The 13,119-nt window shown below is 39.5% G+C and overlaps 2 protein-coding genes across 6 annotated transcripts in view; both read left to right on the top strand.

Annotated features, from left to right (window-relative positions):
- Window positions 1-13,119, top strand: part of LOC122309851 (glycerol-3-phosphate acyltransferase 9) — an 81,432-nt gene that overhangs the window by 26,005 nt on the left and 42,308 nt on the right. For 2 of the 5 annotated variants that reach the window (XM_043123554.1, XM_043123559.1), the window contains 2 exons: window positions 6,213-6,409; window positions 6,648-6,959. The exons of 2 other annotated variants lie outside the window; for them this stretch is intronic. Coding sequence is in view for 2 of the 3 variants with exons in the window: in XM_043123559.1 (XP_042979493.1) it covers window positions 6,213-6,409; window positions 6,648-6,751 (301 nt within the window). In the remaining variant the exon portion in view is untranslated. Of the gene's footprint in view, window positions 1-6,212; window positions 6,410-6,647; window positions 6,960-13,119 lie in introns of those variants that run through there. One more of the 5 variants, XM_043123558.1, reaches the window with a different exon arrangement.
- LOC122309852 (lysM domain-containing GPI-anchored protein 2-like) lies at window positions 10,361-12,808 on the top strand. Its single transcript, XM_043123564.1, has 4 exons — window positions 10,361-11,154; window positions 11,900-12,020; window positions 12,116-12,312; window positions 12,551-12,808. The coding sequence occupies exons 1-4, from the start codon at window positions 10,506-10,508 to the stop codon at window positions 12,652-12,654; spliced, it is 1,071 nt and encodes a 356-aa protein (XP_042979498.1). The 5' UTR covers window positions 10,361-10,505; the 3' UTR covers window positions 12,655-12,808.

The following is a 13,119-nucleotide window of genomic DNA, read 5'->3' as shown; positions in this document are numbered from 1 at the left end:
GACTCAGCCAACAACTATACCTTTTTTTATTTTTTATTTTATTTTTATTTTATTTTTTTATTTTTAAGAAGAGCCGACAGCCACCCACATAGCAGCCCCGTCCCAAATTTATTAATGAGCCCTCACTTATGGCGGAGGAATACCGTGGTAACATCATGACACTTGGAGGCTTACAAGATAAACGCTAAGAAAAGAAAACCCAAAACCAAGTGTCCAAAACAAACCAACCCAAAAGACAAAACATCAAAGAGACCAACTCTAACAGGCCTAAAAACCAACCAACTAAACGTAAACAAAAGAAACCCAAGTCAAAGCACCTGCAAAACAAGAAAACAACATAAAATATGCAAGAACAAAAACAAGGAAAACGTACCAGGACATGCAAAAACTCCATACTGCCCAAGAGACCCCACAAAACCTCCCAAAAAACAAAGTCAAGCCTACGAAGTGCAAAGATAGGGAAGCCCGAGTCTGTCCATCCGAAGAAGCCCTCTGAGTTGATCAGGCATATCTCTATTTTCAATCCAGTTTCTATTTAAACCCCCAGCTCTTCTCTTAGCAAGAAAATCCGCCGCAGCATTTCATTCCCGAAAGATATGGCGAATGCAAAAATCCATGCCCCTAAGATACTCTTGTAATTCCTCCCAGAAATCCTTTAAATACCAAACATTACAATTCCCATTAGTAATCCAATTGACAATCAATTGAGAATCTGTCTCAATCTCAACACGTAAGTACCCAAGATGATAGCACCTACGAATGCCTTCCAACACCCCATGTAGCTCAGCAAAGTTATTAGAGCCTTGGCCTAAAGAAACAGAATAAGCCATACAAAGCTTGCCACAGTGATCACGAATAACACCCCAGCACCAGCCAACCCCGGGTTACCTAAGCTACTACCATCCGTATTAAGCTTAACCCAATCATAAAGAGGCCGAGACCAACGCACCACACGCACTTTCTTAGGTTTAGGGGCTAAGATCGGGATCTCAAGTCTGTTTAAAATAGCAATATCATGCGTCGAGATATTAGAAACTTTCATAAACAAATGCATAATCCTACGAAGCCAAAATGTAATAGCCTGCCAAACCACCTCAACTTTAGAAACTTTACCATCATACCGGGCTTTACACCGCCATTCCCAAAGTTCCACGAAACAATGGAAGGGAGAATCCCAAAAATGATTCTAACTTGTGAAGACTTTTTCGCACGACGGAACCAAAAGTTAACTTGTTCATGCCAAGTCTGGAAAACACCCATGTGCACACCTAACTGAATCGCAGCCATACGCCAAACCTGACGAGCAACCTCACCAGTACAAAGAACATGATTCAAATCCTCCATACGACCCCTAGAACAACAATGACATTTCGACGCTAGAGGAACGCCGACATTCTTAATCTTCACATCAACGCTCAAACAATTGTGATGGGCCTTCCACATCATAATAGAAACTTTCTTTGGTAGATTTTTATGCCAAATCCAATCAGCCCAATCTAAAGGAGACGCCCTAACACGGATACAATCCCAAGCACTTTTTGCAGTAAAATTACCGGCCTTGTCATTTAACCAGATTAGAACATCCTGACCCTCTTTCCTCCTAGCCAAAAAATTACACAAGTCAGCAGCTTTTTGTGAACCCACAAGCCGCTCCATGAGAGGAACATCCCAACCATTGTCAAGGCGACAATCCTTAATTTTCAACAAAGGCTGTTCAAAAACTGGATAAAGATTTCTAAGAGGGCCACCTTCAACCCAATTATCATGCCAAAAAGAAATATTACCGTCTCTAACAAGCCATTTAGAGTTGTTTAAAATATCAGGAATACTTCTAACAATAGATTTCCAAAGCCGAGTACCCTTATTAGGCTCCAAAAGAGAGAGATGATTACCTCTAACATACTTGCCTCTAAAGAAATCCGCCCATAAAGAATGTCCCGTAACCAGACGCCAGGCCAGTTTCATATGTAAGGCTTTTTGAATATCACCAAAATCTCGTATCCCCAAGCCACTTTCCTCAACAGGCCTACAAATATTATGCCAAGCAATCCATTTTCTTTTACCTTTGCCATCAGAATCACCCCAAAAGAAAGAACTCAGGAGCCTGTTCAAAACATTAAGCACAGTTTTAGGAACATGTAAAACAGCTAAAAGATGGGTAGCCATACTCGATAAAACATGACGAAGCAAAATAGTACGACCACCTACAGAAAGCATTTTCATCTTCCAACCCACGATTTTCCTTTTTATCTTACCAAGCAAATCACCAAAATCACTAACTTTCAGCCTACCATCCACAACTGGAACCCCCAAATATTTGAAAGGAAAAGAGCCGTCAGAAAAACCAGTGATACGAAGAATAGAAGATTTTCTATTAAGAGAGATTCTTTTAGAGAAAAAAATATTACTTTTTTCTCTACTAAGGACTTGCCCCGACCAAGATTCATAAATATGCAAAACCTCCATCAAACTCCTCATGGAATTCTTACCACCATTACTAAAAATGACAATGTCATCCGCATACATAAGATGAGAAATAAGGGGGGTACCACGAGCCTGACTAAAATGCCCAATTTTACCATTCCCAAAAGAAACCTTAAGAAGGCGAGATAATACCTCTTGCATAATGATAAATAAATAGGGAGATAGCGGGTCACCTTGTCTCAATCCACGCTCCCCTTTAAAGAAGCCCAAGGAAGTGCCATTCATCATAACAGAATACCAAGGAGTGGTAATGCAAGCCTTAATCAACATACAAAACTCAGAAGAGAAACCAAAGGCATCCAAGACATGTAAAATAAAATTCCAATCAACACGGTCGTAAGCCTTAGACATATCAAGTTTAATCAAAACATTCCCTCCATTAGTATGTCTATGAATAGAATGAACCATCTCTTGAGTAAGACTAATGTTCTCAAAAATACTACGCCCAGGGATGAACGCCCCTTGCTCCTGAGAGATCATCTTATTAAGTAAATCCGTAAGACGGCTTACAATAATTTTAGCACAAATCTTATAGATCACGGAGCAGAGACTAATAGGCCGGAATTTATCAAACCCAGAAGGTTTATCCACCTTAGGAATTAACACAATGAAAGAAGCAGTATAGAATCTAGGAAGAGACTTACAGTGAAAAAAATCAGAGATAGCACCCAACAGATCATCTTTAACCAAGTCCCAGCAAACTCTATAAAAACCCGAGCCAAAACCATATGGACCTGGACTACTGTTAATAGGAATACTGAAGAGAGCGTCCTTAACTTCTTGGAGAGAAGGAGCTCTACAAAGAGCCCTGTTCTCATCAATAGTAATCACAGGATCTAATAACTCACTAAGATTGGGCATATCACGATGAGTCCCCATCCCTAAGAAATTATTAAAATAATCCACAGCAGCTTTATGAATGTCAGAAGGGGAATTTAAACAAGTACCATCAACCAAACGCATCTCCTTAATCTTCGTATGATTTTTAGCATTAAGATAAGCATGGTAAAATTTAGAATTTTGATCCCCATCTTTCAACCAACTTTTTTTAGCCAAATGAGCAAGACGAGTATCTTCTCTATCAAGCCAAATAGACAGGTCCATTTTAGTTCTCAAAAGAGCATTTTCATCCTCTTGATTAAAACAAGTTTGAAGCTGAACTTCCAAAGTATCAATTCGGTTTTCTAATTGGTTAATGATAACCTCAGTCCTTCCAAACACATTCCTGTTCCAATCCCTTAGAGCAATCTTGATCCTTTTCAATTTAATAGAAAGATTCACAAGGCCATGACCATACCCCTCTGATCTCCACAATCTCTCCACAAGGCTAAGAAAATCACTATGATCAGTCCACATAAACTGAAACCGAAAAGGACAAGGACCATACCTAAAAGGATCCTCACCCATTTGAATTACCAGCGGAGAGTGATCTGAAGTAGTACGAGCCAAGACCTGAAAAAACACATTAGGAAAATATTGAAGAAAGTTAGAATCAATGAAACATCTATCTAACCTTGCCCAACTACGAGCCAAACCGCCGCGACCATTACACCAAGTCATGCTTGGGCCTTTAGAGCGCATGTCCAACCAACCGTTGTTATGAATGCACAAATTGAAGTCTTCCATAGCTGCAAAAGGCCGAGGATGACCGCCTCTTCTTTCCGAGTCATTTTTGATAATGTTGAAATCTCCGCATATAAGCCAAGGAAGATTACCACACCCAGAGACTTCCAGGTCCTCCCATAACATCTTCCGCTCTACTTGAGTGCACTTAGCGTACACAATGGTAAGAACATAAATGTGCCCATTCTCTTCTACTTTAACTGACACAAATTGATTTGACACAGCCAAACACTGGACAGCAACAGCAGACTTCCAAAGTAACCAAATTTTCCCATGATGTGCTTCATTAGTGAGAAAAGACTCAAATTTAACACGCCCCAACAACTTAGGAATCTCATCCGCCATCACAAAAGGTTCAGCCAAAGCAAGAATATTAGGCCTAAATTTTTTAATAAGTTTCTTCAAACGCATGATAGATGTGCCAAGACCCCTAATATTCCAAAAAATAATTGGACTATTCATAAATTCAATTTAGAAGGGCGAGTGACCACCTTAGTAGAGCATCTTTTTGAAAACTTACCATCCATATTATTAGGTCCTTCCGAATCCGAGCAATAATCTTTTTTCATGTCTCCTTTCAGCTTATCCCGCTCACTTTCACAATCTGAATGAGTGACAATGTTCATATCTTGCTCATCAACTCTTACGCACTCCTCATGGATTATTTCTTCTTCACTTTCACCTTCAATCTCTTCAATAACCATCGGTTCCAAAGTTAACTCATTATTAAGCCCAGACGCAGGGCCCATTGAAGAAGCCACAAGATTAACGCCCATGAAATTGGAACAGCCCGTGTTCAAGTCATCACTCGGATGAAATGGATTCACACTAGACCCAATGACCTTAACTTCTTCATTCAACCCGAACGTGGACCTGCACATAGGCCCTTGGCTTGCAACACCTACCTTTTCCACCGTTACCGACGGTATTGCATCAGATATCACAACACTCGGTGCAGCCTCTTGAATGTCTACAGACAAGGATTCTCCAATCAAATTAGCACCAACCTCAAACCCAGATTCCTGCTCAAGAGACACTTGCACCTGACCATAACCCCCCGATCCATGGAGGCTTGCATCGTTAACCACTCCCAGCAAAATGTTACCATCAGAGACAACCGGCTGAACTGTCTTCTCCCGAGATGTTTCTTTGCTTGATTCTCCCTTTTCAGTTATGACTACACCAACAAAAGGTTCCAAAGACGTTTCGGGGTTATCAGAGTTATGCACTAAAGGTTCAAACGGTAAGCTTTCATCCACGTTCTCCCCCTTATCAATTGGTTTGTCCAGTTTCTTCACCCATATCTTCCCTCCTTTCACTTTTTGTTTTTGCTCATTGGCATACCTGCAAGTCCGTTGGTTGTGGCCTTGGCATCGACACGTCGAACAATACGCCGGCAAGGTCTCATAGATGATCTCTTGTCTACGGCTTTTTTGCATCCCGGGAATACCAATCCAAAAGTGGGACAATGGCTCATGTGAAGCATCAATTTCTAAGCAAACCCGAGCCCCATCTGTACGAGTAGCACAGGTCGTGGGATTGTCACGCCGGATGTACTTCCCTATCGGTGCCGTGAGAATCTTCAAGAGAGAAGCATGATAGAAGTTGGGCGGAAGGCCCGGCAAAAAAATCCACACTGGAACAGACGGCGGCTCACAATCCTCATCAAATTCTGGAGACCAAGCAAAGGGACGATAAGGGACCCCCTCAATGTCACACGACTCCCTCGACAAGGCTTTGTGAAAATCAGCTTCATTGGTCATGCGGATGAAGATATTCCTGGGACGTTGCATGGCCGAGACGACCGGCATGGAAGACAGACCCCAACGGCTCCTAATGAAAGCCCGGATGGTGTCGAGAGAGGGTCTTTGGCGTAAGAATTTCACTACCATAGAGAACCTAAAAGGTTCTGCAGTTTTGCATAGTTCCTCGGATGAGAAAGTGAAAAACACTTCTCCATCCACATATTTCGGTTGCCGGAAAGGGACAACCATCTCAGGCAGTGGTTGTGGCACTGTCGAGACAAGATCGACGAACGACCGAAGAGGACCTGCCATGGGGGCCGGGTTTTCCAGGTTTTAAGTTCCTGTCATTTCGCTTGTTAGACTGCAATGCGAGCCTTCTGGACTCAAATCAACCAACTCCGACTGGACTACATGCCCTGCCATGCAATGTCAAGGTGCAGACAGTCTATTCATCGGTAACAAAACATCTTCCGGTTGTAACCAAACAAGTTGCGTCTATTCAGGTTTCACTAGCAAATCCATTTTGACATCCCTCGTCACAGAGTCCATTTGTCCAGGTTGGTGCAATTCTCTAACTATGTTGCACTAGTTTTTTTGGTCCCAAGATTAGTGCATGATCCTACCATGAAAGCTAGGTGAAATTCATGATTTTGACATGCTTAATCCGTTAACCTTAACATATGGACATGCTTACATGTAGTTCTTTTTTTCTCATATGCAACTCTTAATTTCCACTTGTACAGAATTGTAACATTCAACTTACGACTCTTTTGCTTTTCATTGTTGGCAAAACAGCTCCTTCTGCTGCTTGGAAGATTGGTTTTCAAGGTTTGGGATGGAACTTCTTCCTTTTTATCTCAATTCAGTTGATACTCTTCCTTTCTCTTCATCTTTCTTAGTAAGATGTATGTATTGTCTACGTTTTCATCAACTTCCTGTACGAGTATATAAGCAGACAATTGTAATGTGGAGTGCATGTTTTGGCTGAATTTTCGTGTATCAGAATAAACATATTCCATCAGGCAGCAGATAATTGAAGTTTTTTTCGATCAGAGAGTTGTCTCTTGTAATATTTTTTCAATAAAATTTGCTTTAAGTTGTACTTAATTATGCGTTGAATATGCGCTGTGTAGCTTTTTTCTTGGACATAATTCTAGTAAAATGGTGTTTCGTCACTGTAATTGTGAGTTCGAGATTGTAATTTATACACTTCAAGTGAGAGAGGATACTTATCTTTTTTCTTTTATCGGCATCCGAATTCCGATGTCTGGACAAAGTCCCATATAATCACAGGTGTACAAGCAATTGATAAAGAAGTTTTCTACAAATGCACTTTGAATAATTCAAGAACAAGAAATTCTTCAATCCGAAGACCTCAGAAGTTCGAAAGCAAAATTTTAAATCTAGGATGTCCGGTTTTATATGGTTTGCTTTAAGACCACCACAGTGCCCTTTAAGGTTGGAGTGGATCCTGATCCATTTATTACATATGATTGCGATGTACAAAGATAAAAATTAAGAATATCTTTGAAGTGATGAGTCTGATCACTTAAAAGTTGGGAATTGGAAAAAAACAATTAAGGAAAAATTACATGTAAGATTGACTAAAGGCATGTCAAAAGAAAATGCGTACCCTGAAGATTGATCTCAAGTCCAATGACTCCCAATCAGATTCATTGCTCACATATTATTACCAGAAATACAACCATAGTTGATCCACAACCAAAGTGATGAAATTATTGATTTTATTTTAAACACAAACACGAATTCTTTTGAATGAATAAACATGAAAAGTGCGAAAATTCTCAGCAGTGATAGTGAATCCAAAGACGAGTCAACTGGTATCTAATTTGAAAATCTTTTGCCTGAGATTGAGACGTAAACATAGACATTAGGGAGAGCCATAAGGCTCGAGCTGTTGTAGCTGAGAGCACATGACTACTAATGGAGTTAGATAAGGAAGAGAAGAGTATACTAAGCACCAGTTGGTCTGTGCGTGTCCAGGATAAGAATTCAGGATTGATTTTTTTTTTTTTGAAAGATCTTCAGAGGTAGTAGGTAAGAATTGAGACGGGCATGGCAGAGACCCATCGACATATCCATAGAGATCTTGTCTTCTAAGGTATGCTGAAATCTGCACTTTCCATAATAAAAAATTTTCAATCGTTAACTTTGTAGTAATGACATGAGAGAAAGAAGAAATGGCAGAGGAGGTTTGGTGAGTGGAGACCATGGATCAAGAGGACTGTTAGTCAAGCAGCTCTGATACCACGTCAGAAAGAACAATTGAGAATAATTGAAATCCCATATTGAGGGTGTGTCCCCTTTTATAGAGTTTACAAGAATATTTCTGTTACAAGTGAACCAATAGATAAATGACAAGTGTATAGTCTAGAATATTCTAAGAATTCTGTAAAGTTAATTTATCTAGGTTAATAGTAAGTTTATTGACCAAAGGTGATACTTAGGACTGAACTCATCATAGTGTTGCCCTGGCAAACTTGCTGGTCTGAGTGGCCTTGACCTTTTTTATTGATGCTTTCCTTGTGGACCTGTGGTGTTGCTAAACCGATCCTATCCTTAAAAAGTTTTGAGACATTACATTTTTTTGGTCAGACCAGAAGATAATCACATTTTCAAAATCATTTTTGTAGAGCTTTGCTGAGTCAATGTTGCGCACTTGGAGGAGAAATGATGTGTATATATATTCTCATGAACTCTTGTAGTTCGTTCTTAATGCTGGGTTGCTAATCTGAAGTCGATTTCCTTATAAAAGTAGTTGGACCCAACAGATGAGCAAGGGCGCGTTAGAGTACTTTTAGTGATAAGAAGGCTCAGTAATATATTGTTTTTTTATTTTTTATTTTAACATACTTTTCACCATCTGATTCTACCTGGACCTTTATTTATTTTTTCCTTCTTACATGGAATAAGCATTGCTTTCCAATTCTAGTTTTCTTCTTCTAATCAAATTCTAGTTTTGATCAATTAGTCAAAACTAGAATTTAAATGCTGAATGGGGCTGATTGTCAAAGGAAAAGGTTTCTTTGGTTTTGCTTCTTTGGAAAATGTCATAAATTGTATGGGATGTGCTACGTCCACCTCTCACAGCTACCTTCAATAGAAAATTGTGTTTATTTTTGTTTTTGTTTTTTTACATGTATTTTTTAACACTTTTAAATATATATATTTTAAAAAAAAAATACAACATCATTTAAAAATACTTTCTTAATTACGAAAGTTAAAAAATAAATAAATTAATTAATTAAAAATGGGGAGCGGTAGCTGAGCCGGTGCTTTAGCATTTTCCAAAGAGCAATGCTACATACAGTCGTGAAATTGCAAATGCCGTGCAATCGTTTTGAAAAAACGTGGAGTTCACGATTAAAAAGTTAGTTTTTTTTTTCACGTGGGTCTCATATTAATTTTTTTTTTTTCAAAGCGACTACACGCCGCTTGTACAACCACGACTGCAAATATCATTTCTCTTTTCCAAATTATATAACTATTTCATCATTACCTCGTTCTGTTGGATCTCTAATCATAAAGAAAATAGGAGTGAAGCATCTAGAATTGTCAAAAATATCAAACATATATACTAACAATGTGGAAGATTATAACATAAATATTATTAGCATAGAAAGAGTTATCCAAAGGAAAAGAAAAGAAAAAATTGCATCAAGGCGGTATGAAAGAAAGACTCACCCAGTTGTTGGTGAATGAATTTCCAGGAACAAAAGCGTTGACTGACTATTTCAAGCGTTACCATGGGAAAGGCCGATTCATTAAGGAATCAAGTCCCGGTGTTCACATCATTTTTTCTACAAACACTGTTCAATCTTGTTATGTCTTTTGTTTTTATTAATATATTTAAATCAAACGTATCCAACCAAATCTCTCTTCATCTTTCATTCGTTGTTCACATTTCTTTTTTCCGCAACAAATGGAATGAATGATGCAGTGATCTCTCCATCATTCTTCCGCTCGAGTCAAAGACCGACCGGTGCTGTTCTGGCACTACCCAACCTTTCAGTCTTCCTCCTACTATATTTACACAATTACTTCCATTGTTACCACTCCCGTCCAACCTCAACTCCCGGCGCCAGCCAAAGACCACGCCAACAGCTCAGTCGCACTTTTGAATCTTGACTTCAAGTCTAACACTTCCGGTCGGAATTGCACATTAATTTGAAATTTTTTAAAACAATAAAAGATAATTTGAACATTTTTTTATGATCTTTGGATGTAATAAGATAATTACGAATATAGATAAACCCAACCCTTAGCGTACGACTTTAGATGTTAGAGCCCAACCCTTAGCACACGTCAAACGAATGTAGATGTACCAAGTCCGTGACGCAATTCCGAGTGCAAAAAGGCGACTTTTCCCACTTGCAATTTCCAAGTCTTCCAACTCGACTCGGTCAAACTTTTCCCACTTGCAATTTCCAAGTCTTCCAACTCGACTCGGTCAAACAAGCGTCTGCATTTATAGGAGCACTCTCTCCCACTCTTTCCCCCCTCCAGTATCGAACAACCGCCACCTCTTCCTCCTCGTGCTCTTCTTTTTTTATTTTTATTTTTTTGCTGCTACTGTAAAAGAAAGCTCAAAGCTAGAGAGAGAGAGAGAGAGAGAGAGAGAGAGAGAGAGAGATGGGTTATGCCAAGGTGTTTCTGGGTGTGCTCTTAGTCACTGCTCTGGCGGCCACATCGACGGCACAGACGAAACTCAAGTGCAGCAAAGCAGGCGCTACGTGTACAGCCCTGATCGACTACGTGTCCCCGAACAACACCAACGTCACCACCATCCAATCACTCTTCCAAGTGGAGAATTTCCAGAACCTTCTCGGCGCAAACAACTTCCCCACCTCCACCCCATCCGACAAAGATGTGACTGCGAAGAAGAAGATCCGAATCCCCTTCACCTGCCTGTGCGACAACGGGACGGGCGTGTCGAATCACAAACCGGTGTACACGGTGCAGGAAGGGGACACCTTGGACCATATTGCCAGGGACGTGTTCTCGGGTCTGGTAACGTACCAGCAAATAGCGGATGTTAATGGGTTGCCGGATCCGAACAATATTACACGGGGCCAAGAGCTGTGGATCCCACTGCCGTGCAGCTGCGATGAAGTGAACGGGGCTAAGGTCGTACATTATGGAATGGTGGTGGATGCAGGAAGCACGGTGGAGGTGATAGCGAAGCAGTACGGGACTACTCAGGCTACACTTTTGAGACTCAATAACATGACTGATCCAAGCAAGCTTCAGGCCGGTCAAGTCCTTGACATTCCTCTCCCAGGTTCCTTTTTTCACCGTTACTGATTATTGTGAAGAGAAACTGTAAAGATAATGGTGGCTGGCATAAAAATACATATAATTATGAGATTAAAAAAATAAGGAATAATTAGAACCTTTTAGGCCCCGTTTGGTTATACTGAGATGAGATGAGATATTTTAAATAGTAATAAATAAAATATTATTATAATATAATTTTTAAATATTAATTTTGTATTGAGATTTGAAAAAGTTAGATTATTTATTATATTTTGTATTGAAATTTGAAAAAGGTGTAATGATGAGTTGAGATGAGATGAGATGAGATTCACCGTGTAGGGATCGGTGCTTAAAAATAAATAAATAAATGAAGAAAAAACCCAATTTAAGAAGTCGTACTCGCACGGCCCACGCTGGGGGATACGTACACGAAGTGGGTACAGCTAGACAAGTCAGTTCAGTAGGCCGACACGGTCCACACGACTCTGTGTTCCATTCTCAAGTATCTATCTATTGTTGCCGGCCCTTAAATTGTTGTTGCCTAAGACGTGGGTGCAGGGTTCAACTATCTTTAGGATGCTTCTTGTCCATCTATTTTTGAGGATCGGTTTCATCGGAATCACTTTTCCTGCCTGGATGAGATGCTCCAAATTTTTATCCAATTAATAAAACTTTACCACTCACTCTCATTTCTTTATTGATTTTTTTCAAAACTTTATTTAATTTTGTAGTCATTGGAATAAAGTTGATGCTCAAATGTTTGTTTGTAGCTTGTTCATCTAATGTAAACAGCAGCTCCTTGGACTACCCCTTCCTTCTTGCCAATGGCACTTATGTCTACACTGCTTACAACTGTGTGAAGTGCAAATGTGACTCAGCCAACAACTATACGTAAGTTCAAAACTCAATGGTTCTTCATGTTGTGTTTTTTCCCCTCTTCTTGGTGGATTTTCCAGGTTTTAAGTTCCTGTCATTTCGCTTGTTAGACTGCAATGCGAGCCTTCTGGACTCAAATCAACCAACTCCGACTGGACTACATGCCCTGCCATGCAATGTCAAGGTGCAGACGGTCTATTCATCGGTAACAAAACATCTTCCGGTTGTAACCAAACAAGTTGCGTCTATTCAGGTTTCACTAGCAAATCCATTTTGACATCCCTCGTCACAGAGTCCATTTGTCCAGGTTGGTGCAATTCTCTAACTATGTTGCACTAGTTTTTTTGGTCCCAAGATTAGTGCACGATCCTACCATGAAAGCTAGGTTAAATTCATGATTTTGACATGTTTAATCCGTTAACCTTAACATATGGAAATGCTTACATGTAGTTCTTTTTTTGTCATATGCAACTCTTAATTTCCACTTGTACAGAATTGTAACATTCAACTAACGACTCTTTTGCTTTTCATTGTTGGCAAAACAGCTCCTTCTGCTGCTTGGAAGATTGGTTTTCAAGGTTTGGGATGGAACTTCTTCCTTTTCATTTCAATTCAGTTGATACTCTTCCTTTCTCTTCATCTTTCTTAGTAAGATGTATGTATTGTCTACGCTTTCATCAACTTCCTGTACGAGTATATAAGCAGACAATTGTAATGTGGAGTACATGTTTTGGCTGAATTTTCGTGTATCAGAATAAACATATTCCATCAGGCAGCAGATAATTGAAGTTTTTTTTCGATCAGAGTGTTGTCTCTTGTAATATTTTTTCAATAAAATTTGCTTTAAGTTGTACTTAAATATGCGTTGTGTAGCTTTCTTCTTGGACATAATTCTAGTAAAATGGTGTTTCGTCACTACTGTCATTGTGAATTCGAGATTGTAATTTATACACTTCAAGTGAGAAAGGATACTTATCTTTTGTTTTTCTTTTATCGGCATCCGAATTCCGATGTCTGGACAAAGTCCCAAATAATCACAAGTGTACAAGCACTTGATAAAGAAGTTTTCTACAACTGCACTTTGAATAATTCAAGAAAAAGAAATTCTTCAATC

The sequence above is a fragment of the Carya illinoinensis genome, chromosome 5 (assembly GCF_018687715.1).
Source record: "Carya illinoinensis cultivar Pawnee chromosome 5, C.illinoinensisPawnee_v1, whole genome shotgun sequence".
Lineage (NCBI taxonomy): Eukaryota > Viridiplantae > Streptophyta > Magnoliopsida > Fagales > Juglandaceae > Carya > Carya illinoinensis.
Note: the sequence above shows the minus strand (reverse complement) of the source record. Positions and strands in the feature narration are given on the sequence as shown.